The 25,087-nt window shown below is 52.4% G+C and overlaps 2 protein-coding genes across 3 annotated transcripts in view; one reads left to right on the forward strand and one right to left on the reverse strand.

The window, feature by feature from the left end:
* The window catches only part of TMEM132A (transmembrane protein 132A), a 12,997-nt gene extending 5,631 nt beyond the window's left edge, over positions 1–7,366 (forward strand). Inside the window, exons 5-11 of one of the 2 annotated variants that reach the window (XM_027959795.2) lie at positions 789–938; positions 1,319–1,517; positions 1,601–1,744; positions 3,265–3,467; positions 4,792–5,068; positions 5,456–5,647; positions 6,079–7,366. In XM_027959795.2, the coding sequence (XP_027815596.1) occupies positions 789–938; positions 1,319–1,517; positions 1,601–1,744; positions 3,265–3,467; positions 4,792–5,068; positions 5,456–5,647; positions 6,079–7,134 (2,221 nt within the window). In that variant the 3' untranslated portion in view covers positions 7,135–7,366. The remainder of the gene's footprint in view (positions 1–788; positions 939–1,318; positions 1,518–1,600; positions 1,745–3,264; positions 3,468–4,791; positions 5,069–5,455; positions 5,648–6,078) is intronic. The other variant, XM_027959796.2, reaches the window with a different exon arrangement.
* A 1-nt stretch (position 7,367) lies between these two features.
* SLC15A3 (solute carrier family 15 member 3) lies at positions 7,368–23,091 on the reverse strand. The gene is made up of 8 exons (XM_027959797.3): positions 21,837–23,091; positions 18,160–18,449; positions 14,263–14,410; positions 12,187–12,297; positions 11,274–11,442; positions 9,013–9,171; positions 8,062–8,217; positions 7,368–7,584 (listed from the first exon to the last, which is right to left on the reverse strand). The coding sequence occupies exons 1-8, from the start codon at positions 22,392–22,394 to the stop codon at positions 7,430–7,432; spliced, it is 1,746 nt and encodes a 581-aa protein (XP_027815598.1). The 5' UTR covers positions 22,395–23,091; the 3' UTR covers positions 7,368–7,429.
* Positions 23,092–25,087: the final 1,996 nt, after the last annotated feature.

The following is a 25,087-nucleotide window of genomic DNA, read 5'->3' on the forward strand; positions in this document are numbered from 1 at the left end:
TTCCATCCCTGGTCAGGGAGCTAGATCTCTCCTGCCACAAGTAAAAGAGATCGCAGGCTGAAACTAAAGATTCCACATGCTGCAATGAAGATCGAAGATCCTGCATGCTACAATCCAGAACCCGCTGTGCTGTGCTTAGTCGCTCAGTCCTGTCTGACTGTTTGCAACCCCATGAACTATACAGCCCGCCAGACTCCTCTGTCCATGGGGATTCTCCAGGCAAGAATACTGGAGTGGGTTGCCATGCCCTCCTCCAGGGGATCTTCCCAACCTAGGGATTGAATCCAGGTCTCCGACATTGCAGGCAGATTCTTTACCATCTGAGCCACCAGGGAAGCCCAGCTAAGATCCAGTGCAGCATAAATGAATAAATATTTTTTTAAAAAAAGAATTAAGGAAGGAAGGGCAGACTAGGCTGAAGGCACAACCTGAGCAAAGGCTGAGAGGCAGGAAGGGGCATGGTGGATGTGTACTTTGGGAGCAGCTGAAGCTAAGGGCGCAATGAAGAGATGTCACAACTGAAGAAGAAACTGGACCGACCAACCCTGGAGGGCCTCAGATGCCAGGTTAAGACTTGACCTTGTGGACCGTGGGGAGTCATAAGTGCTCTGTGAATGAGGAGAGCTGTGTGACAGACAGGACCTGCATGGAGATGGGTCCCCATGGGTTGGAGGGTGGTGACGAGAAGATTCAGACCAGAGCTCCTTATCTTCCTGCTCCAATCCAGCCTGCACTTCAACATACACCACCTCACCCCTGACAAATTGTACCTATGTCCCCTCCTCCAGGATCAAGGTAAAGAAGGGGCTGCACGTGATGGCTGCCCGCCTGGCCCAGCCCACCCACTGGACTGCCAAGCTGGACCGCTTCAAGGGCTCCAAGCACCACACCACGCTCATCACCTGCCATAGAGTTGGGCCAGTGGAGCCAAAGTCCAGGTGGGTACTTTCTTTCCATGAGGGGTAGCGTGGGGGAGGGATGGTCCTAGAGTGCAAGTGGGCAGATTTATGGGGCTGGAGGGGAGGAGGCTGCCATGTGGCCCCCTATATTCGCATGTAGTCAGGCACAAGAGCAGCCTCCTTCAAGGAAGCAGCACAAAACAGATATCTTTCCTTCACTCAGCTACTATATATCCATCTTTTGGCACATGCTAGGTACAGTGTCTGTGAGTCTTATTCCAGGTGACATCAACCTGTCCTGGCCACCCAGTCACAGTCCTCACAGCCACTACCCCATCTTCCACTCCCACTACGTGTGTCCATTTTTCCAGGCTGTTAATACTGCTAGCAAGCACTCAGATTCTCTTTGTTCTGGCCAGCAGCCCCCTTGAACTGTCCGAGTTCCTGTGGGTGGACTTTTTGGTGGAGAATGGCACTAGTGGGGGTGTGGCGGTCACTCGCCCTGTCACCTGGCAGCTGGAGTACCCAGGCCAGGCCCCCGAAGCAGAGAAGGACAAAATGGTGTGGGAAATCCTGGTGTCGGAGCGGGACATAAGAGCCCTCGTCCCACTGGCCAAGGTAAGGGGTCCGCAGCTCTTCCTGGCCAGGCTGGGGGCATGAGAGGTGGAGAGCTTGGGGCTGAGCCTCTCCTGCACCCCCAGGCTGAGGAGCTCGTGAACACGGCACCGTTGACTGGAGTGCCGCGGCGTGTCCCTGTGCGCCTTGTCACCGTGGACAGTGGCGGAGCTCTGTTGGAGGTGACAGAGCACATCGGCTGTGAGTCGGCCAACACACAGGTCCTGCAGGTGAGTGGCATGTGGGGGCTGTGCCTGCTTGATGCACACGCAGCGTTCCTCCTTCCCCAATCAGGTCCCCAAGAGACCAGCTTCTTTTTCTTTACTTCAATCTTTTGGCCACGCTGCACAGCATGTTGGATCTTAGTTCCCTGACCAGGAACTGAACCTGTGGCCCCTGCATTGGCAGCATGGAGTCTTAACCACTGGATCACCAAGGGAGTCCCAGAGAGCAGCTTCTTCTTGATACCAGTGACCTCATGAGGGGAACCACAGCTTTGGTCCCACCAACTCTCTCCAGAGTCAAGTGGGAGCTGTACCACCCCAAAGCCCCCAACTCAGGCATTTTCCCATTCATTACTGCATTGGCAGATGAACTGACATGGGAGGGTTAAGAGCATGTACTTTACAGTGGGAAAGTTTTCGTTTGAAACCCATCTTTGTTATCAACTAGCTGTGTAACTGTGGGCAAGTCTCAACCTCTCTGAGCCTCCGTTTCCTAAGTTTTAAAATGAAAATATATTTTAAGGATGTTGTAAGAATTAAAAGCACTTTAAGAGGGACTTCCCGGGCAGCCTAGTGGGTAAGACTTCTCTTTGCAATGCAGGGGGTGTGGGTTTGATCCCTGGTCAGGGAGCCAAGATCCCACATGCCTCCCGGCCAAAAAACCAAAATATAAAACAGAAGCAGGATTATAACAAATTCAATAAAAAATTTAAAATGGTCCACATCAAAAGAGGAAAAAAAAAGGCACTCTAGGACTGTATTCAGCAAATCAGGGGCTGAAACACCAGCAGCTCCTGCTGTTACATTTGTTGTTGTTGTTCAGTCGCTCAGTCGTGTCCAACTCTCTGCCACCCCATGGGCTGTAGCACATTGGGCTTCCCTGTCCTTCACTATCTCCCAGAGTTCGCTCACTCATGTCTATTGAATCAGTGATGCCATCCAACCATCTCATCCTCTGTTGTAGAATGATAAAATAATGACAACTATCATTATTGGAGACTTGAAATAATCTGTGAGGTTAAAAAAAAAAAAAAAAAAAGGCAGGGCAACGTTCCCCGATCAAAGTTCTAAGTGGGGGAATCCCAGAGACTTTACTTCCTAAATCCTGGCTGCCTGAGAGAAGGTGTCCTTTGCTACCTGTGCTAGGTAGCATTATGTAAATGGTTCCTACCTGAGAGTCCTTGGGTGGATAGGCCTGCCTTGCCCTCAGCCTTTCTCTACCACAGCACTAATGAATGAGGAGCCAAACTTGTGCATTCAAACCCTTACCAATTGGGGTAAAGATTTTATTGTATGCAAAATGCCAGTTTCCCCAACAGCTCCAGGTAAACTCAGGGAAGGGCGGTACCTCCCTGGGCAATGGACCTTGGCTGCATGGGAAAATCTCAGGGAAGCCATACCTTATTAGTAGAATACAGAATGAATTTCAGCCTTACTCTTTCTTACCGGCAGGAGTCAGGAATACTCTCTGGTCTGCATCTGTCCGCTGTGGCTAAGCCCACCCCCTGCCCTCTGCCCTTCCACAGGTGTCCGAGGCCTGTGACGCTGTGTTTGTGTCTGGCAAGGAGAGCCGGGGCGCTCGGGGGGTGCGGGTGGATTTCTGGTGGCGCCGGCTGCGGGCCTCCCTGCGGATGACCGTGTGGGCCCCGCTGCTGCCCCTGCGCATCGAAGTGACTGACACCACCCTCGAGCAGGTCCGAGGCTGGAGGGTACCCGGCCCAGCGGAAGGGTGAGTGGAGCCCTGGGAAAGCTGGCTGACCTTGGTGAAGTCCCTCTTGGGACTGCGCGTGCGGGGAGCGGAGTGGGATACCGCCATAAACCCGAACTGGAGTGTGAAAAACTGCCCTGTGGTCTGCGGTTCCTTCTGCCCCTCCCTGCCCTTCACACAGCCTCTGACAGCTGTTTATAACTGCTGACCTCCACTCCTCTCCTCCTTCCCTGCCTCTTTAATAGTACATATCACTTCTAATATACCTCGTGGTCAGGTTAATCTTGTTTGTGGTCTGACTATCGCCCTCTGCACTCCTTCCCTCGAAGGTGAGGGCTTTGTCTATTCCGTTCCCTGCTGTGTCCTCAAGATAGCACGTAGCTCAGTAAGTATTGAGGGAATCCCCCCAGAGCCCAAGGGTGAGGGGGCCTCAGGCCTCAGGAATCTGTCCTCCCAGGCCCTCTAGAGATGGAGCACTCCTAGGTCTCCTCCAATAACAGAGCGTCCCTCGCCTCAGTTCAGTTCAGTTGCTCAGTCGTGTCCGACTCTTTGCAGTCCCATGGACTGCAGCACACTGGGCCTCCCTGTCCATCACCAGTTCCTGGAGTTTACTCAAACTCATGTCCATTGAGCTGGTGATGCCATCCAACCGTCTCACCCTCTGTCGTCCCCTTCTCCTCCTGCCCCCAATCCCTCCCAGCATCAGGGTCTTTTCAAATGAGTCAGTTCTTCGCATCAGGTGGCCAAAATATTGAGTTTCAGCTTCAACATCAATCCTTCCAATGAATATTCAGGACTGATTTCCTTTAGGATGGACTGGTTGGATCTCCTTGCAGTCCAAGGGACTCTCAAGAGTCTTCTCCAACACCACAGTTCAAAAGCATCAATTCTTCGGTGCTCAGCTTTCTTTATAGTCCAACTCTTACATCCATACATGACTACTGGAAAAGCCATAGCCTTGACTAGATGGACCTTTGTTGGCAAAGTAATATCTCTGCTTTTTAATATGCTGTCTAGGTTGGTCATAACTTTTCTTCCAAGAAGTAAGCGTCTTTTAATTTCATGGCTGCAGTCACCATCTGCGGTGATTTTGGAACCCCTCAAAATAAAGTCTGTCACTGTTTCCCTCGCCTCACGCATAGTCAGAGTTCCAATTAGGAGCCAGAGGGGACTGGAGCGCGGCGTCAGCAGGTGGAACGACCTGACCACTGAGGCGCGACTGTGGGCGGGGCTTGGATAACCTGCCCCCCACCCGGAGGCGGGGCCTCTCGTGGGCGGGGCCCCCGGCCGGCGAGGGGGCGAGGCCCGCGCTGACGCCCCACCCCCGGGCCGCCCTTTCCCTCAGGGCGCCGGAGCCAGAGGCTGCGGGGGTAGAGGAGGCGGAGCGGCGCGCCCGCGGCTGCCGCCTGCTGTACCAGCGTGCCGGCGTGCGCTTCCTCGTCCCCTTCGCGGCCCATCCGCTGGACGGCGGTCGCCGCCTCACCCATCTGCTCGGCCCGGACTGGCTGCTGGACGTGTCCCACCTCGTGGCGCCGCACGCTCGCGTGCAAGACCCGCGCGTAGCCTCGCTGGAGGGAGGCCGGGTCCTGGTGGGCAGGGAGCCCGGTGTTACCTCCATCGAGGTGAGCAGACGCCCTGAAAAGGGTGTATGGAGGTGACTCCCAGAATATTAATGGGCAGGTGCGAAGAGTGTCAGAAAGGCCCAGAGTGCACCTGGGGAAGTATGAGCCCGGGGGACGGGGGATTGGGTCAAACGAGGGTGAAGTCCTCAAAGTACTAAGGGTGGGGGTCGGGTGTGTGTGGGCCAGGTCTTGAGAGAGGAGAAAACTGTCCCTTAGGAGTGGGATTGTGGTCCAGGTATGTATAGGGTGTGTGGTTGGGGTGCAGAAAGTGGGAAAGCTGCCTAGCTCATAAACCAGATCCCTCGGTAGGGGTGCTGGGCTCTTAGAGGGGAGGGGCTGTCTGTGGATGATAACTCTCCCCCACTTCCAACTCCCTCTCACCCTCAGGTGCGCTCCCCATTGTCTGACTCCATCCTCGGGGAGCAGGCACTGGCCGTGACGGATGACAAGGTCTCGGTGCTGGAGCTGCGAGTGCAGCCGGTGATGGGCATCTCACTGGCCCTAAGCCGGGGCACTGCCCACCCTGGGGAGGTCACAGCTACGTGCTGGGCGCAGTCCGCCCTTCCCGCCCCAAAGCAGGTGACAGGCTGCGGGGTCCGGGGGTTGAGGTCGACATCTCCAGCTGAGGGTTGATAACCAGAGGGATGGGAGGTACCTCCACCCTTCACCTTAGGGTTTTCAGGATGAGGACGGACTCCCTGTAAGGTAGTGAGCACTCTGCGGCTGTCGGTGATCAAGCAGCGGCTGGCAGGAGTGTGGCAGTGGGAGGTTATTAGAGGGCTCTAACTGAGGACCCTCCCGATGACTCAGACCCCGGGCCAGGTAGCAAACAGGTGATTGACGCATGTCCCCTCTCTCCCTGTGTCTTGTCCCTCTCTGCCTGTGTCTGTTTTCTCTCTGGTCTCTTCTCCTCCTCCGTGTGGCCTGTGTCCGTGGGAGTGGTCTCTGTGTGCATGCGTGCGTGCGTGCGTGCCCTCGCATGTCTCTGCCCGTGTCTGTGTGCCCCGCAGGAGGTGGCCCTCTCCCTGTGGCTGTCCTTTTCTGATCACACCCTGGCCCCCGCTGAGCTCTACGACCACCATGACCTGGGACTGTCCGTCTCGGCCGAGGAGCCTGGTGCCGTGCTACCAGCTGAGGAGCAGGGTGCCCAACTCCGGGTGGTGGTGAGTGGGGCAGGCACTGAGGGGCTGCCCCTGCACGTGGCTCTGCACCCCCCGGAGCCCTGCCGCCGCGGCCGCCACCGTGTGCCCCTGGCCTCTGGCACTGCCTGGCTGGGGCTGCCCCCTGCTCCCACCTCAGCCCCTGCCCTCCCATCCAGCCCAGCTCGGAGCTCATCACCAGCCCCAGGGGCCAGTGTGGGTGGAGGACGGTGGGCAGCAGGCAGCGTGGGGGGCAGTGGGGATGTGAGGGGCAAGTTCGAGCAGACAGAGGAGGAAGCTGGGAAGGAGGAGGCAGAAGCTAGGGAGGAGGAGGAGGAGGAAGGAGAGGAGGAGATGGTCCCCGCCCCTCAGCGGGTCACCGACCTAGAGCTGGGCATGTATGCCCTTCTGGGCATCTTCTGTCTGGCCATCCTCATCTTTCTGGTCAATGGCGTGGTCTTCGTGCTGCGCTACCAGCGCAAGGAGCCTCCCGACGGTGCCATTGACCCTGCCTCCCCCCAGCCCCACAACTGGGTCTGGCTGGGCACTGACCAGGAGGAACTGAGTCGCCAGCTGGACCGGCAGTCCCCTGGCCCACCCAAGGGGGAGGGGGGCTGCCCCTGTGAGAGTGGGGGAGGAGGGGAGGCCCTGACCCTGGCCCAGGCTCAGGCTCCTGCTGGGGGCACCACCAGCTCCTCGGGCACCCTGGCCAGGAAGGAAGCCGGGGGGCGGAGGAAGCGCGTGGAGTTTGTGACGTTTGCGCCAGCGCCCCCGGCCCAGCTGCCCGAGGAGCCGGTGGGGGCTCCGGCCGTGCAGTCCATCCTGGTGGCGGGAGAGGAGGACATCCGCTGGGTGTGTGAGGACATGGGGCTGAAGGACCCTGAGGAGCTGCGCAGCTACATGGAGCGGATCCGGGGCAGCTCCTGACCCTCCCAGCCTGCCTGGCCCGGCGCCGTGGGCCTCCAGCCCGGGCAGCCTCCCGTTCATCTTCTGGTGCTTGTTGATCCGAGTCCCTGCCTAGTCCCTCGCCGGGACTCCCACCCAGGACCCCTCTACCCTGCCCCTTGTCATGGACCGTGGTCATGAGGAAGGGCTCGTGGCCCTTATTTATGAGAACCATTTCATCCTAACGTGGGAATAAACTGAGAAGGAAACTCCAGCCGGGGACTGCCACTGTCTGTGTTGGGGGAAGAGAGGCGAGGGTGGGGGATGGGGACCTTGTTCAGCCACTGTCCCTCCTGGGACAGCTTTGTGGGGCTGGGCCCTTGGCTGCCCTCTCATAGCGATCAGCGATTATGATGAACAGCAGGGCTGCGGCAGCCTGAATGCCGGCCAGCAGGAAGAAGTAGAGATCCATTCGGCATTTGTTGATGTTCCCTGGAGAAAGGAGGGGTTGGCATTTGGGTCAAGGTGGGGCTTTCAAGGGGCTGGCAGCTGAAGTCACAGTGGGCAATGGGTGGGATCTGAACACACTGGGCAGATGGTCCTCTAGCACTGGGCTGCCCTGGGTGTTTCCTGTGTTGTCTACAATGTCCTGTTAGCTGGCTGTTCTTTTAGGGGCTTAAAACAGACCAAGAAAGGTGACCTTAACTAGACTGGCAGGGTTCCAGAAGCAGGAAGGCGCCTTGGAGGTCTGCTGAGTTCATAGACTCCTTTTGGATAGTTAGGGTCATGGAGGCCCACGGAGGGGAGGCCACGCTGTGGGCAGTGGGCTAGGTTTGGGCTCCAACCCCATTTTCCTAAGTCTAATGTGCCATTTCCTTCTGCCTGGGGTCAAAGCACTTAGCAGTTGACACCCCCTTTCTAAGCCTCCTTCCAACAGTGTCCCATTCCCGGGGAGCCCCCCAGACTCACCAGTATCCTCCGGGCAGTACAGCCAGCCCCTTGGCAGTGACAGTAGTGCCACCAGGCTGGAGCCCAGTAGCGAGCCCACCCCGGAAAGGCAGAAGAAGATGCCCATCAAGGCGCCCTGCATGGAGCGTGGGGCTTCTGAGTATGCAAACTCCAGGCCTGCAGAGAGGGAGGAAGGATTACCCAAGGGGCTGGGGAAGGAGCAGAGAACTGGGCCACAGCCCCCAACCCACCCCCACCAAACCCCACTCCTGGCCTCCCCCAGATGGCCCCTTGACTCTGCCTGGCTCATCTTCCCTGTCTGGACCTGTCCTCCTAGCTGCTCCCATACTGCTATCTCCCCTCTGCCCCTTCCTCCTGGGTCTCCCACCTCAGTGATGGCACCGCTGAGCCAGCCCGGTCTTCACCCTCTCTCTCCTCCACCCTCTCTGCCCAGCTTTCATATCATCAACAACATCATTTTGATTAAACCTCAGAAGTCTTCCCAAAGTCTGTCCCTGCCCCTGTTCCCTCTGCCCTGGGCCACATGAACAAAGGGACCGCAGAGAGGACCCCCGTCTGCCCAGGAGCCTTGGAGAGGGACTCGGAGGAGATGGCAGTTAGACTGGGAGGGGAAGTCTAAGTCCCCTTAGACTGAAGGGGAAATGGGAGTTCACATCCAATCTGTGAAATAGGGAGTAGAGGGGACAGCAAGTGCAAAGACACAGAGGGTGGGGAACATGGCTCCAGGGGGACTGGGGGGAAGTTGGTATGGGAAGTGTCTTATTCACCTCTAATCCCCACTGGAATTAGTGCTGACAAGTCCCCACTGGGTGACTGCAGCCCTGCTCAGAAGATCCTGCCTGCCTCCACGAAGACAAACTCCAGAGGCTGAGCCCGTGAAACCTCTTACTTCAAGGCACCACCAGGCAGAGCCCATCACCTGTGCAAGAGCGGGGGAGGGGTCCAGGGTACCTGCGATGCTGGCAAAAATCTCACTAATCCCGATGAGCAGGTACTGAGGGGTCTGCCACCAGATGGACAGTGGTGCTGCGTAGTACATGTCCTGCCCAATCTGCTGGGACACTGTCTGGTTGCGACTGATGTATTCTAAACGCTTCATCTCCAGGATTCCTGGTGGCAGAGAGAAGGAATACAGTCAGATCCACTGGAGGCAGCTTGTGCTTAGTCTCTTCAGTCACGTCCAACTCTTTGCGACCCCATGGACTGCAGCCCACCAGGTTCCTCTGTCCATGGGATTCTCCAGGCAGGAATACTGGAGTGGGTTGCCATGCCCTTCCTCAGGGAATCTTGCCAACCCAGGGATCGAACCCATGTCTCTTATGTCTTCTGCACTGGTAGGCAGGTTCTTCACCATTAGCACCACCTGGGAAGCCTTTAGGCAGCTTTGTCCATGACAGAGCTTGGCAGGTAGTGGGTATTCACTAAGTAGCTAGTGATTGACCAGGCATCAGGAAAGGAAATTAATACTGGCCCTCCAGCTAGTCCCTTTTTGCCTTGGCTGCTAGAAAGCTCAGAACTAGATTTTGCACTCAATAACAGTAACAGCTCTTATTAATTGAGAGCCTGTTACGGGTGAGACACCTAGTATGCATTCTTGTAAATGAGAAAGAACTTCAAGCAATCAGACCCAAGTCACAAAGCTGATAAGTAACTGGGGCTGCACTTGTGCCTCATTGTGTCTGGTTTCAAAGCTGGCCCGTTGCCATGATATCACATGACTCCTCTGCAGCAGCATCAAGTATTACAGTAGCATTTCTAACCTGGCTTCAAGTTTATTTTCTCTCCCTTCATTGCTTAGGAGACAGCTGTGCTCTGATGGAACGAAAACCATTTATGTAATTAAGTGACTTGGGTTCCAGTCAAGGCCCTGCCACTGTTTAGCTGTGTGACCTTGGGCCAATCACTTAACCTCTCTGAGACCCAGTACTTTTATGCAAGAAGCTCAGTGGCAATAAATCCACCTGCAATGCAGGAAACTGGTTCGATCCCTGGATTGGGAAGATCCCCTGAAGAAGGTATTGGCTACCCACTCCAGTATTCTTGTCTAGAGAATACCACAGACAGAGGAGCCTGGCAGGCTACAGTCCATGGGGTCACAGAGTTGGATATGACTGAGCGACTGAGCACGCACGCAGGAATAAAAAATCCCAGGATTTTTGCGAGGGTGATACAGGACAAAATTGACCAAAGTACCTAGTTGAAAAACAATCTAGTTTGGTTTTCATCCTTTCATCCTCAGTAAACAAACACAATTCTGTTTACTGAGCTTTCATTCCTCTGGCTCCTACTTATGATCCAGGCATGGTGCTAAGTGATTTACTGACTTCATCTTGTTTAATCCTCACAACACTCCTGTTAGACCACATTCCATGAGGGCAGAGTCCAGGCCCTGCACAGTGTCTGAATGAATTACTCTCTCCTTTTTAAAGATGAAGTTCAGAGACACTAAGAAACTTCAGGATCATTATGTCACAAAGTGAAAGGGCTGAAGTCAGTATGGTAGCATGCAAAGCTTCTTTTACCAGAGCCCTTTCTTGTAAGCAACTTCGCAGCTTCAAATCCTTTTGAAATGGAAGAAGGAAGATAATAAATAGTAAATACTTTTTGAAAAAAGTCCCCCAACCACTGAACAGCTGTGTGTCTTTGGAAAACACGTTCTACACACTTACTGAGTACCTATGTTCATTATACATGTTGTTGTTCAGTCGCTCAACAAAGTATGGTGTCTTTGCGACCCCATGGACTGTAACCTGCCAGGCTCCTCTGTCCATGGGATTCTCTGGGCAAGAATACTGGAGTGGGTTGCCATGCCCTTCTCCAGAGGATCTTCCTGACCCAGGGATCAAACCTGGGTCTCCCACATTGCAGGCAGATTCTTTGCCATCTGAGCCATCAGAGAAGCCCTCATTATTCATAGCAGTGAATAAAAAAGAAAAAAAATTTCCCTGCCTTCAGGGGGCTTACATACCCCTGGGGAGAATCTTTTTTTCCTCTCTTGACCTGAGCTTCCTCATCTGTCAAAAATGAGAGGAGGCTGGACTCAAGGAGGAGGGTCTCTTTCAGCTCACATCTTCCAGAAACCAAGACTGGCACCCACAGGTGGAGGGTGTACTTGGCCCAGACCCACAGCTCCAGCATCAGCCCCTGGCAGAACCAGCCTCCCTCCAGCCCCAGACAAAGACCATCCCACTCCCCCAGGCCCTACACTGCACCTGCCACAATGACTGAGGTGAAACCAAAGAACATCCCCAGCGCCATCTTCTGCAGAGCCGAGGGAAGCAGCTTGCAGCGCAGCAGTAAAGGGTCAAGCAGGTGGTCCTTTACAGGCACCAGGATCAGCAACACTATGACATTGGCCAGGAGCAGCCAGGCTTCTGGAATCTGCAAGAAGAAACCAAGAGGGGCAGGTGAGCAGAGCAGAAGGAGCTCTGGACTGGAGTCGGCAGACCTGGACTCCATCCAGACTGTCCCTGCGTGACCCGGAGTCAGTCTGTTCCCCTTCCCTGAATGCACACTCCTCGGCTGTGCAATTAGAGGATGGATTAGATCAGGGATGGCAAACAGCTTCCTTTAACTTCTATCAGTTAGCTGTGGCTGCCTGGAACATTCATGGGCTCAGCATGAAAGAATGTCGAGATTGATTAGTGATGTCTGCCATGGGCAAGGAGTGAGGTTTAGTAGCAAATATTCAGTTAGCCAAAAAGTTCATTGGAGTTATTCCATAAGGTGTTACAGAAAAACTTGAATGAACTTTTTGCCCACCTAATATGTCATTTATCTGCCAGTTCTGAAGAGTCTTTGATTTTAAGAGTCTCTGAGATGGCAAGGAACTCATTTGGAAAGTCCTGGTGCAAGGCAGAGATCTGAGTATCTGGAGGATCTGATGCAAACTGGGCAGTGAGGCCCACTTCAGAGCAGCAGTGGAGTGAAGCTGGCCTGAAGTCTTATACAAGCTACAGCTGAGCTTTGGGGCAGGATGCCTGGACCTCCAGGTGCATTTCCTATATTCCAAGGATGCTCTGCCACTGGGGGACGGGAGTGTGGAGGCCACTTCAGTCTTCCTTTTCTCAGAGGAATCCCCCAGCCCGGCCCGAGATTGGGGCTGAACGCACATGTGTCTCTCACCTTGTAGATACTACCCTGGGCTCTCAGAGTCTCGGATCTGTTGGTAGGGCAGTTGGGGAAGATGTTCGGGATTTGGAGGTGAAGACCTTGCAGGACGTACGTGGACTGCATCTGCCGAGAGAGCTAGAATTGAGGCTGGAACAGAGCTGGCCACCTCACCTCCACCCCAGAACACTCCCAGCTCCAAGTCAGGCACTCCTCTGCAGTAGCACAGGGTGGCCAGGGAGCTGTCCCCTTTCCTAGTCTCAGGGAGAAGAGACCACACCACCCTCCTCGCTCCTGGGGAGCTTCCGTCACTCTGCTCCCAGGCCTGAGGGCTACGTGCCCAGCTTTGCTCCAGAGCTGGGGTCCCAGCTGGTCTGGCTCATGTTCATGTCTCCAGGGCCAGCATAGAGTACTCGTGGATAAATGTTTGTTGACATGGGTAAGATAATGACATGGCTGGCCCCATGGGGAGCTCTTATCTGACACTGAAGCCAAGCTGAGTCACACAGGTTGACACAACTGGGGATGCGTAGCCACTGATCCACCAGAGTGTCCTTGGACACAGTGGCAGAAGCAAACTCCAGGGGGCTCTGCCATCCCAGGTGTTACCCTGTTAGTTGCTCTGTGAGGGAGGGGGATCTGAGAGAATCCCACAGAAGGGCCAGGAGGCAGCGGAGGGCCCTTGTGTTGACCAAGGCAGCAGCTCTTTGCTGACTGGTATGGAAGGATGTCAGTGTTCTAACAACTGGTGTGACTGGGGCTCACCGTGGACACACACGTCCCATCCCAGACAGTTTCTGCCTCTGTGCTGTCCCCAAGTAGCAGGCGGACCCTGAATGACCCCCATCTTCTGCATCTAGAAACAAGATTCCTAGAGAGCAGATGTGGGAGGCAATGACTTTGGGGCCTGGGGCTTAGAGATTGGGGTTAGTTGCCCACCCTCCACATACTCACACACTTTGCGGGGCAGGAGGAAGCAGTGGTTCTCAAACCTCGCTGAGAGTTAGCATCATCTGAGAAGTTTATTACACTAGAGACTCCCCTAGCAATTCTTTTTCACAAATCTGGGGGTGAGACCTAGGAATCTGTATATTTTTTAAAAACTCTGCAGGGGATTCTGAGGCAGAGCCAGGGCTGGAACTTCTGTTGCAAAGCACTCGAGGTGTTGAGCTTGGCTCAGACTTGCTGTAGGGTCTCAGGTAACTGACCCACCTTCTCTGGGCCTTCATTGCCAAGTCGGAGAATCAGAATGCTTCAGAGCTGTCTGAGCCTCTAGTCCAACATGAGAAACTGAGGCTGGGAGGGATGGGGTGATTTATTCAGTCACTGGGCCTCAGACCTGTCTCCAGAGCTCCTTGTACACTCAGTGAATTTAATTATTGGGACAGCTTTGCATCAGGGCCCACCTGGCTGCTACAAGCCAGCAGTTCACTTTGTGAGGCTCTCTCCTTGCAGTCTGAAGTAGGCGATGGCACGCCATTCCAGTACTCTTGCCTGGAAAATCCCATGGACAGGGGAGCCTGGTAGGCTGCAGACCATGGGGTCGCTAAGAGTCGGACACGACTGAGCAACTTCACTTTCCCTTTTCACTTTCATGCATTGGAGAAGGAAATGGTGACCCACTCCAGTGTTCTTGCCTGGAGAATCCCAGGGACAGGGGAGCCTGGTGGGCTGCCGTCTATGGGGCTGCACAGAGTCGGACACGACTGAAGCGACTTAGCAGCAGCAGCAGCAGCAGCAGTTCACTTTGTAAGCCCTTTCCCCATTCCACAGGGGAGATGGGGGGAGGGGCTGGTAGTTCAGATGGTAAAGAATCCACCCACAAAGCAGGAGATGGGGGTTCGATCCCTGTGTTGGGGAAGATCCCCTGAAGAAGGGGCAACCCACTCCAGCATTCTTGTCTGGAAAATTCCACAGACAGAGAGGCCTGGTAGGTTACACAGCCCATAGAGTCGTGAGAGTTGGACATGACCTAGCGACTGAACCACACCACACTCATTCCATGTGCCCAGAGCATCTATGGTGAGAGATGAGACTACTAAGGGGCCTAGGGAGCCATTTCTTCCCGAGTGAAAGGGCACGGGTGCTGACCTGGAAGTATACCATCCAATAGGGCACCAAAGTCACCATGACGGGCAAGATCTTCACCAGCACCTGGAAGTTGGCAATGTCCTCTTTGGGGGAAGGGCCAGGCTGGGGCAACCTCTGGTCAGGCAGCAGCTGGGCACTGGGAGGGTCTCTAAGGGGCCAAAGAGGCAGCAGATTAAATGGCAGCTACCGTCACCACCACCATGGCTACCTTCCCACCTCCACCATCATCCCCTACTTTAACCCCCTTCCCCTATCACCAGTTATCACAGCCACCATCTCGGAAATCACTGCCCTCCTCTCCTCCACTCCACCATCAGCGTCACTTTCACCGACATTATCAACATTTGCACCCCTACCAGCATCATTAGTACGGTGACCGCAGTCACCGAAGCCATCCTCTCCACGGAGTTCTCATTGCTATCGCCATTAATTTTTTTTTGGTGTTGGCACTGCCACTGTCAATATGATCACTATCATCCCTGAAGCAGAGGTGGTGATCAAGACTCGTTCCATCCTAGAGCTTCAGCCTCTTGGGTCCTAGGGGAAGTAAGACCAGAGGCTGTGGCGAGCAGAGTCTTGGGAGATTTTTTGGCTCATAGTGCTGATTTGCTCGGGAATCAGGGAAGCCCCCATTCATGCCTGACTCAGGGAAAGAGGTATTACAATTTGAGACACTCCAGTTCCCCAGGTGTGGTCTCCAAGCCCATCCTCCTTAACAGGCAACGTGAAAGCCCTCTCCCTACAGACCAAGGAATGGAGAGGTAGGGGTGGAGGGAACATTATTAGGAGGCAGGAAAGATCAACTTTTACCCTTTGCCCTTTGTCTTGAGAAGTTTCTAATCCCTTTTCACCCAAGAGCCTTGGCTCATCCTTTGAGATGCCCAAAGGGACCATACCAGTGCAGTGTGATGGTCATCATGAGCTTCTCCCCTCCCAGTTTATGATGCCGCTTCTTGGCTGAGAGATGGAGTTTATCTGCCCTGCCCTTGAATCTGAGCAAGCCTGTGACTGTGCTAACCAACAGAGTGAGGAAGAAGTGATGCTCTGAAACTCCAAAAGGCCTTCAAGGGACACGAAGCTTCACTTCCTGCCCTTTGGGACATTTTCTCTTGGAATGCTTCCTTTCTTTCCTAGCCCAAACACCTTACCACCCGGGGACAAGGCCACACAAAGGGGAACCAAGCTGCGCTTGCTGACAGTCAGCATCAACTGCCAACCAGGAATGTGAGCTGTCTTGACTGTTCTAACCCTTACAAGCCCCCAAGTGACTGCAGCCCCCATGGCATCACAAGAAGCAAAACTACCCAGGTGAGTTCAGTGAACCACAGGATTTTGAGAGGCAAAAAAGGTGGTTGCTTAAGACATTAAGTTCTGGGGTGGTTCGTTAGGCAGCAACGGATCATTCAAACAAAACCTTACAGCAATGTACCAGGTTGGGAGAAAGCATGCTGTATACCTTTTCTGTCTAGATTCCACTCTAGATAGGAGCTGTAACTGGGTCCACGGTCTAGAGACAGGTTTGCTTAGCATAAGTAGTCAATAAACTCAGGGAAGAGAGGGGCAAAAGGCAGACGTGGTGCCGATGCAAGGTTATTCAGAACTTTCCTCCCTTCTTGTTTAGTTACTCAGTCGTGTCTGACTCTTTGCGACCCCATGGACGGCAGCATCCCAGGTTTCTCTGCCCTTCACCATCTCCCGGAGTTTGCTCAGACTCATGCCCATTGTGTAGTCGGTGGTGCCACCCAACCATTTTGTCCTCTGTCATCCCCTTCTCCTCCTGCCTTCAGCATCAGTCCTTCCAATGAATGTTCAGGGTTGATTTCCTTTAGGATTGACTGGTTTGATCTTCTTGCAGTCCAAGGGACTCTCAAGAGTCGTCTCCAACACCACAGTTCAAAAGCATCAATTATTCAGTGCTCATCCTTCTTTATGGTCCAACTCTCACATCTGTACATGACTACTGGATAAACCACTATATGGATCTTTGTTGGCAAAGTAAGGTCTCTGCTTTTTAATATGCTGTCTGGGTTTGTCATAGCTTTTCTTCCAAGGAGCAAGCATCTTTTAATTTCATGACTGCAGTCACCATCTGTAGTGATTTTGGAGCCCAAGAAAATAAAGTCTGTTACTGTTTCCATTATTTCCCCATCTATTTGACATGAAGTGATGGGACTGGATGCCATGATCTTAGTTTTTTGAATGTTGAATTTTAAGCCAGCTTTTTCACTCTCCTCTTTCACCTTCATCAAGAGGCTCTTTAGTTCCTCTTTGCTTTCTGCCATAAGGATGGTGTCATCTGCATATCTGAAGCTATTGATATTTCTCCCAGCAGTCTTGATTCCAGCTTGTGCTTCATCCAGTCTGGTATTTCTCATGATGTACTCTACATATAAGTTAAATAAGGAGGGTGACAATATACAGCCTCGATGTACTCCTTTCCCAATTTTGAACCAGTCTGTTGTTCCATGTCTGTTTCTAACTGTTGCTTCTTGGCCTGCATACAGGTTTCACAGAAGGCAGGTAGGGCGGTCTGGTATTCCCATCTCTAAGAATTTTCCAGTTTGTTGTGATCCACACAGTCAAAGGCTTTAGTGTAGTCAGTGAAGCAGAAGTATATGTTTTTCTGGAATTCTCTTGCTTTTTCTATGATTCAACAGATATTGGCAATTTGATCTCTGGTTCTTCTGCCTCTTCTAAATCCAGCTTGAACATCTGAAAGTTCACAGTTCATGTACTGTTGAAGCCTTGGCTTGGAGAACTTTGAACATTACTTTGCTAGCATGTGAAATGAATGCAATCGTGCAATAGTTTGCACATTCTTTGGCATTGCCCTTCTTTGGGATTGGAATGAAAACTGACCTTTTCCAGTCCTGTGGCCACTGCTGAGTTTTCCAAATTTGCTGGCATATTGAGTGCAGCACTTTAACTGCTTCATATTTTAGGATTTGAAATAGCTCAACTGGAATTCCATCACCTCCACTAGGTTTGTCCGTAGTGATGCTTCCTAAGGCCCACTTGACTTCGTACTCCAAGATGTCTGGCCTTGTGTGAGTGATCACACCATCACAGTTATCTGAGTCATTAAGATCTTTTTTGTACAGTTCTTCAGTGTATTCTTGCTACTTCTTCTTAATATCTTCTGCTTCTGTTAGGTCCATACCATTTCTGCCCTTTATTGTGACCATCTTTGCATGAAATGTTCCCTTGGTATCTCTAATTTTCTTGAAGAGATCTCTAGTTTTTCCCATTCTATTGTTTTCCTCTATTTCTTTGCTTTGTTCACTTAGGAAGGTTTTCTTAACTCTCCTTGCTATTCTTTGGGGCTCTGCATTCAGATGGATATATCTTTCCTTTTCTCCTTTGCCTTCTGCTTCTCTTCTTTTCTCAGCTGTTTGTAAGACCTCCTCAGATAACCATTTGGCCTTGTTGCATTTCTTTTTCTTGGGGATGGTTTTCCTTCCTTGGGAAAAGAAACTGGTTTGGCTGACTTCTTAGTCTTTCTTATACTTACTATCAAGGTGGTATGGAATTCTGTCCCAGGTGCCTTCACTGGTGCTATCATCTCCACAACCGCCAGCTCTGCTGCCACGGTCAGCATTTATTGCCAGAAGTTATTGTCACTTATAACACCGTCATCCCTATATTCACCACTTCCATCACTTATAACATCACTTATAACACCGTCATCCCTATATTCACCACTTCCATCACTGTCAAGACTGTTAACATCCGCATACTTTCTACAGTTAGTCCACTGTCAAATTACCACCCCCCTCATCTCCATCACCATCCTCAGGCATAGAGGTGCCCATCATCATGAAGGGCTACCACTGGAGCTGATCCAGAGTATCTTTAAACTGGACCACCTGGCCTCTCCCCCCAGAGCCCCCTCCTCACCTGGCAGAGTGTCGGTGCCACAGTCGGGGACAGCAGTTTTGGAGAGCAAGTTTGAGCATGGAGGACACTTGGCTGCCTGTGGGCGGTTTGATGATGAAGCTGGGGGTGGCAAAGAGGAAGATGAAGAAGGCCAGGCCCACACAGCCCACAACGATGCTGTAACCCAGCAGGAAGTTGATGTTCTGTTGGATAAAGGCCACCACCAGCAACGACAGCATGGCACCCACATTCAAGCTCCAGTAAAACCAGTTGAAGAAGCGGCGGCTGGCATGGCGGCCAAGATCCATCACCTGTCAGGCAGGGGTAAGAGTGAAGGCCAAGGAGGTGTGGTGGCACCCTGCCATGACATACTCTCTGTGACTGCATGACCCTCCTACAGAGACACTTCTTGCATCAGTGGGTGGGCATTCTAGCACTTTCCTAATCCCTGATCACTAAGTAGATGCCCAATAATATTTGTCAAATGAATGAATAAACCCTTCCCTTGGGAGTCACTTGTTAATGATAAGGACATTTTGGCGCAGCTGTTTCTTCGTGCCCTTGACACACATTGCTTTTTTATTGTCACTAAGTGGTGCACACAACAGATGTCTCAGATGCCACTTTGTTCATTTCTAGCCGATTTATCCCTCTGTGTTTGAGCAGACCATAGTGTGCATAACCTTCATAGTCAGAAAAAAGCCAGTCAAGATCTCAGGTCTGCTCCACATTATTAAATATGATTCATGTGTATTACTGGAAGAACAAAAGTCCAATGGAGAATTTCCTCTGCAGTTTGGAGATGCAAATAGTGTTTTCAATTGTGCCCCCACCCCCACTTGCCTCCCAGTCAAACAAAGTTGGCATAATCAGGGAAAGCAGAAGCGATCCCAGACACAGCCCCAAGAGCAGACTTTGGCCTGATTTAAAAAAAAAAAAAAAAATCAGGCCCCCCCAGCAAGGGCAGAAGGGCTGAAAAATCTTTACCCAGGATTTGGATCAATCTGCGACAGCCAAGCCCCAGGCCCACTTCCGGTCTGCTGGCTTGGGTCAACTGTACTGGCAGCTGTCCTGCTCCTAGATCCTGGTCCAGATTCTGACTCAGCAGGTCTGGGGCAGGGCCCGGACATCTGAAATCTGAAAAAGCAGTGAGCTCTGGAAGTCACCTCTCTAAATAAGCAATTCTGTACCCCATCACCCCTTCAACAACTCCCCAAATCTCAGAACCTATCATTCTTCTTCTACCCAGATATACATATATCCATTAGCTAAGCAGATTTTGTCAAGCTTTAACTTCTGTGATTGCACTAGGAAAAAGATAACTAGATATTTTGTTCCTTTTCCAAATGTAAGATTAGCGTTCACACAGATGCATTTAAAACTGCATCCCTTTGGAGATTTTGAGGGATCCTCTTGGCAATAAAGAGGGAAAGGCCTGTCCGCTCACTGAAAATCCTTGCTTTCAAGCAGAAAATCGAATAAGTCCCATAACGAGCAGTCACTCCATTTATTAATTGGATGTAAATGAATATGACAATTGCAACTCTAAGGGGAAGAGCAGACAGCCCATTCAGGACATAAATGAGTTCTCCCAAAATGCACAGCCACTTTGTTGCGAATGATGGATGGCCCATTCTGAAACCTGCAAGTGTCTTAAAACACTTGACTCCTGTGTATGGCTGTTCTGACAGACGATACCAACCCTTCCCACCCTCACTGCCCATCTGACTGTCCCCCTGAATTCTGCAACAGCCCCCTCACTGCTCTGGTGTGCCCACTCTTGTGACCCCCCATCAACTGTCTACCGTGTGACCAGAGCCATTTTAAAGTACTCATATCTAATCATGTCCATCCCTGCCTCAAATCATTTTAGTGTTTCTGAACTGCCCTAGGGGTCAGGCCAGACCCCCAGGCAGTCTTCCAGCCTGGCCTGGCCCAACCCAAAGTCCATGTTGCCCAGTGGCCGAGCTTCTGAGAAGTCAATTCTGCCACCAAGAGGTGGGAGAGACAAGAGGCAGTAGATGGCTGAGGGCCTCTGGAGGTCAATGAGGTCAAGGCACACGTTAAGGGCACCTGGGGATGGGGTGGGATGTCAGTGAAGAGGAGAGTTAAGGGAAGATGAGAGATTCCCAGTGGCAGATTGTGGGAGTCTCCTGGTCTGAAGGAAGGTCAGTGGGGGCTGGGAAATGGAGAGGGCTGTCCTGGGGGCACTGAATCCCCCATCAGCAAAGGAATCCAAACAGGCTGGGTGAGTCACTCCTTGGCAAGGACACTGGAGACTATGTTGGATGCTGGACTGTGGATGATAGCTGGATGCAATGATTCTTTCTAAAATGTCCCCTTTCTGATTGTAACACATGTAATTAAAGAGCATTTTAAAACAGACAGGTTAAAAAAAGCACAACTAACCAGTCCAGTGGCCTGTTCCCAGTACTGTTACGATTTTCCCCAGTTTCTTCCTTTTGTGGACACCTGGTCTTTTCATATGGCTGTGATCATATTCTGTGTGCAGTTCTGCATTGCTTTTGCTCATTAACATTGTAAGTGAGTTTTTTCAAATCATGTTACATATTTTAAAAAATTACTGTCTAACATCCCACTGAGTAGAGCTATCAAAATACAGCTGTGCTATTAGGTATTTTTCTAGCAGTCATGTACAGATGTGAGAGTTGGACCATAAAGGAGGCAGAGGCCCCAAGAATTCATGCTTTTGAACTGTAGCGCTGGAGAAGACTCTTGAGAGTCCCTTGGACTGCAAGGAGATCAAACCAGTCAATCCTAAAGGAAATCAATCCTGAATATTCATTGGAAGGACCGATGATGAAGCTGAAGCTCTGGCCACTTGATGCAAAGAACTGACTCACTGGAAAAGACACTAATGCTGGGAAAGACTGAGGTCAGGAGGAGAAGGGGACAACAGAGAATGAGATGGTTGGATGGCTTCACTGACTCAATGGACGTGAATATGGGCAAACTCCAGAAGATAGTGAGGGACAGGGAAGCCTGGCGTGCTGCAGTTCATGGGGTTGCAAAGAGTCAGACACGACTTGGCAACCGAACAACAATAAATCAGGTGATTACTCATTCAGTTAGCAAATATCTATTGAATTTCTCCTATGTGCCATCTTCTGTCCAAAAGCGTACAGAAAAAGGCTCAGAAGTTAGGATATTGGCCCAAGTGCCGAGGGTTTGAGAGCGGCAGAGCTAAGATCTGGACAAACAGGCCTGACTCCACCTCTGGCACAGCTGGCAGGAAAAGGCTTGCTCCTCTTGCAGGCCCCAGATCGCTATAACACACAAAGCTGGGGCTCCTGATGGGGCCTGAAGTCCAAGTAGTCGTATCCTCCTTTTGAGCTGCTTTCTATGAGACCTTGGAAAGGTTGATTAATGTCCTGAAAATTCAGTGCCCTCATCTGTAAAATGGGCATAATACCTACCCTGTAAGTAGTTCAGAGGATGAAATGAATTAAAATACGGAAAGTGACACATCGTCAAAGAAGGCCACCTTGGGTTGTCACTATTGTCGTTTTAGTTATTGGAATAAGCAAACCTCGACCCCCCACCCCCGCTTCTTTCAAATAAGGAAACTGGACCCGGGGAGGGGAAGTGGTTTGTCCGAGGTCACGCTGGCAGTCGTAGCCTCCTGACTCCCAGATCACTCCCTCTCCCCCCACACTCCCCGGCCCTCTGCCACTCACCTGGTCGGCCCCGAAAGAGGTGAGGTTGCTCCTGACGGAGCTGGCGGCCAGGGCGAGCAGCAGCAGCGCCGCGTACAGGGTGGGGGCGCAGTAGGTGGCGCGCGAGGTATACTGGCATCCGGGCGAGGGGCAAGCGGGCTCCAGGCGCGCGGAGGGTATCTCTCCGCAGAAGGAGCTGCGGCCGTCGGGGAAGGCGGTGGAGGCCAGCAGGCCAGAGGCGGCTAGGTAGAGCAGCAGGCTGAGCACGATGGCGCGGTAGCGGCCCAAGTACACGTCGGCCAGCCAGCCGCCCACCGGCGCCAGCAGGTAGGAGGCACCCAGGAAGACAAGCGCCGCGCGGGACGCCTGCTCGCCCGCCCATTTGAGTTCGGCGCTGTTCAGGTAAAGCACGAGGTTGCCCGCGACGCCGAAGAAGGCGGCGCGCTCCAGCATCTCCACCACCAGCACCGCGGCCGCCGCGACCCGCCACCACCGACGGGGCCCCCGCGGCCTGCGCGCCAGGAGCCGCTGGCGTTCCTCCGACTCCCAGGGCGCCGCGGGGGCGCTCGGCCCGGGCATCCTGGGCCCCCTGCGGCGCGACTCGGACCCACCTCCTCCCCCGCCGAGCCCCCGCCCCTGCCCCGCGGCCTCACTCCTCTCCTCCCTTCCCTCCTTTCTCAGCCCCTTGCGGTCCCCCTTCCTCTCCCTTTCCCCTTCTTTGCTCCCCCGTCCCCTCTCGCCCCCACGGGAGCCTTTCTCGCCCCCACGGGGCCTGGGGGGCTACCCGGATTCTACGTCTGTGCTCCCTAACTCTCCCTTCTCCCCTCCTGCCGCCCCTAACTCTTCCTCCTTCCTCCAGCCATCCCCCCTGCCGACCCTTTATCTCGCCTCTGCTCTGCCCCTCCCCCTCCTTTCCTGTCGGTCTCCCCGGTTGGCTGCCTTTCTTAACCGTTGTCCCTTTCCCCGGCGACACCTGGCCTGCGCTCCGCGGAGAGGGGTCCTCACGGGGCCTGCCTCTGCCTCCACCGCCCGCTGCCTCCCGTCCCAAGACTGTAAGCCTGTCCCCCACTCCCGGCCCTCCGGGCCCCTCTCCCTCCGAGCTCAGCCTCGGTCCTGCTCTCCGCTTCTTGAGAAACTCGGGGAGCCCCTAGCTTCCCCTTTCGCTGCTTCTGTGGCCCCGGCTGCGTCACATGGTGCCCCGGGGCTGTTTAGGAGAAGCGAAAGCCTGGGTCACACGGACCCTGCTTGCCCAGCTTTCTAAAATCCTCCTTTCCCCGCCCATCAGCCTCTCTCCCAGCTCTGCCCAATTCTCTGGAAGCTGGAGGAATGTTTTCCCATCTTTCACTTTCATTTCTCCCTCGGATCCCACTTTCGCTGCATCCTCTTCCAGTCACTTCCAAAACTAGAGATACAGAACCGGAAAGGCAGCCTGTATCCGTAGATCCTGCTCTCCCACTTGGTGGATGCAGAGACTGAGGCCCCGGTGGAAGGGAGAGGAAGGAAGGTCTGGGAATGTAGCTGAACTAGGGGTAAACCACTGACCGGTGTCTTGAGAGACACAGGAAGCTCTCAAATGCAGTTCAGATTGTGCAAAAGCTATTGTGGAAAAGGAAGTGGGGGCACCTTCAAGAAGCTTGTTGCGCCATGGAAGTCCCACAAGTGAGTCGAGATTGAGAGAGCCTGGCCTCAGACTAAATCAAAATCAGGCCTCAGCTCTCCCCTCCTTGGAGACCTGAGAACCCTTGGATTAAAGGCCAGCCCTCACCCTGACCTAAAAGTCCCACGGCGTCTGGCCCCTGCCCTCCTCCAACATCACGCAGCCCCACGTCCACTCACGTCCAGCCACACTGACCTTTCTGTTCCTCTCAGGCGCTGAGCCCCTTCCTGCCTCAGAACCTTGGTCTCTGCTCTTACCTCTGCCAGACTGCTTTTCCTCCAGCTCTTTGCATGATTGGTCTCTTCTCTTTATTTAGGTTTCATCTCCTCTTCAGGAAGACCTTCCCTGGTTACCTGTCTAAGAAGTTGTCTACCGGATTCTCACCATCCTTTCTCTGTCTCATTGTCCCATTTTAATGTCTTCAGGGCACAGAATACTCGTTCTATGACTGATTGTCTCCTCCAGTGAAGTAGAAGGAACCTGTTCCACTGGGTCAAGGAACTTGTTGAACCTCTTGAATATCAAGAGGATGGTACAGAAATTTCTTACACACCACTACTCTCACACATGCATAGCCTCCCCCATTATCAAGATCACTCACCAGAATAATACTTTTTTTTTTTTTTTAACCAAAGACGAACCTACATTGAAGTATTTTAGTCACCCGGAGTCTATAGTTTACTGTAGGGCTCATTCTTGGCGCTGTATGTTCTGTGGGTCTGAACAAATATATAATGACATACATCCATCATTATAGCATCACACAGAGCATTTTCACTGCCCTACAATTCCTCTGTGGTCTGCCGATTCATCCCCACCCCACTCCCCAAGCCCTGGCAACCTCTGGTCTTGTTTATTGTCTCCATAGGTTTGCCTTTTCTAGTATGTCATATAGTTGGAATCGTACAATATGTAATTTTTACAGATTGTCTTCTTTCACTCAGTAATGTGCGTTCAAGGTGCCTCCATATGTTTTCAAGGCTTGATTAATAGCTCATTTCTTTCTAGTGCTAAATAATATTCCCTTGTCTAATGGACCATAGTGTACTTATTCATTCATGTACTGAAGGACATGTTGGTTGTTTCCAAGTTTTGGCAACTGTGAATAAAACTACTATTAACATCCATGTGCAGGTTTTTGTGTGGATGTACATTTTCAGGTTCTTTGGGTTAAAATTCAAGGAGCTTGATTGCTGGATCATATATCCAGCTGTTCCAGCACTATTTGTAGAAGACACTTGTCTAACTTTTCACTGTTTTAACCTAATGACTGCACAGTACTTGGTACTGGGTTATATAGTCTTGCATGCTTGCGAGCCTGCTTAGTCACTCAGTCATATCTGACTCTTTACGATCCCATGGACTGTAGCTCATCAGGCTCTTGTGTCCATGGGATTCTCCAGGCAAGAATACTGAAGTGGGTAGCCATGCTCTTCTTCAGGGGATCTTCCCAATCCATGGATCGAACCCAGGTCTCCTGCACTGCAAGCAGATTGTTTACCATCTGAGGCATCAGGGAAGCCTAATATAGTCTCAGGAAGGCTCAAAGCTAAAATAAATGGAGTCTTGCAAAAGCTGTAGATGACACAAAAAACTGGTTATTCAAATTTTCTAT

Source organism: Ovis aries, chromosome 21, assembly GCF_016772045.2.
Source record: "Ovis aries strain OAR_USU_Benz2616 breed Rambouillet chromosome 21, ARS-UI_Ramb_v3.0, whole genome shotgun sequence".
Lineage (NCBI taxonomy): Eukaryota > Metazoa > Chordata > Mammalia > Artiodactyla > Bovidae > Ovis > Ovis aries.

Bases quoted from the DNA above. Each gene is read 5' to 3' on its own strand.
- SLC15A3 (XM_027959797.3), bottom strand. From the start codon at position 22,394: ATGCCCGGGCCGAGCGCCCCCGCGGCGCCCTGGGAGTCGGAGGAACGC. The intron at 9,172-11,273 runs GTGCAGTGTAGG...CTCTGCCACCAG, and splicing joins CACCTCAGTCATTGTGGCAG to GAATCCTGGAGATGAAGCGT. The intron at 7,585-8,061 runs GTGAGTCTGGGG...TCCTTTCTCCAG, and splicing joins GTACTGCCCGGAGGATACTG to GGAACATCAACAAATGCCGA.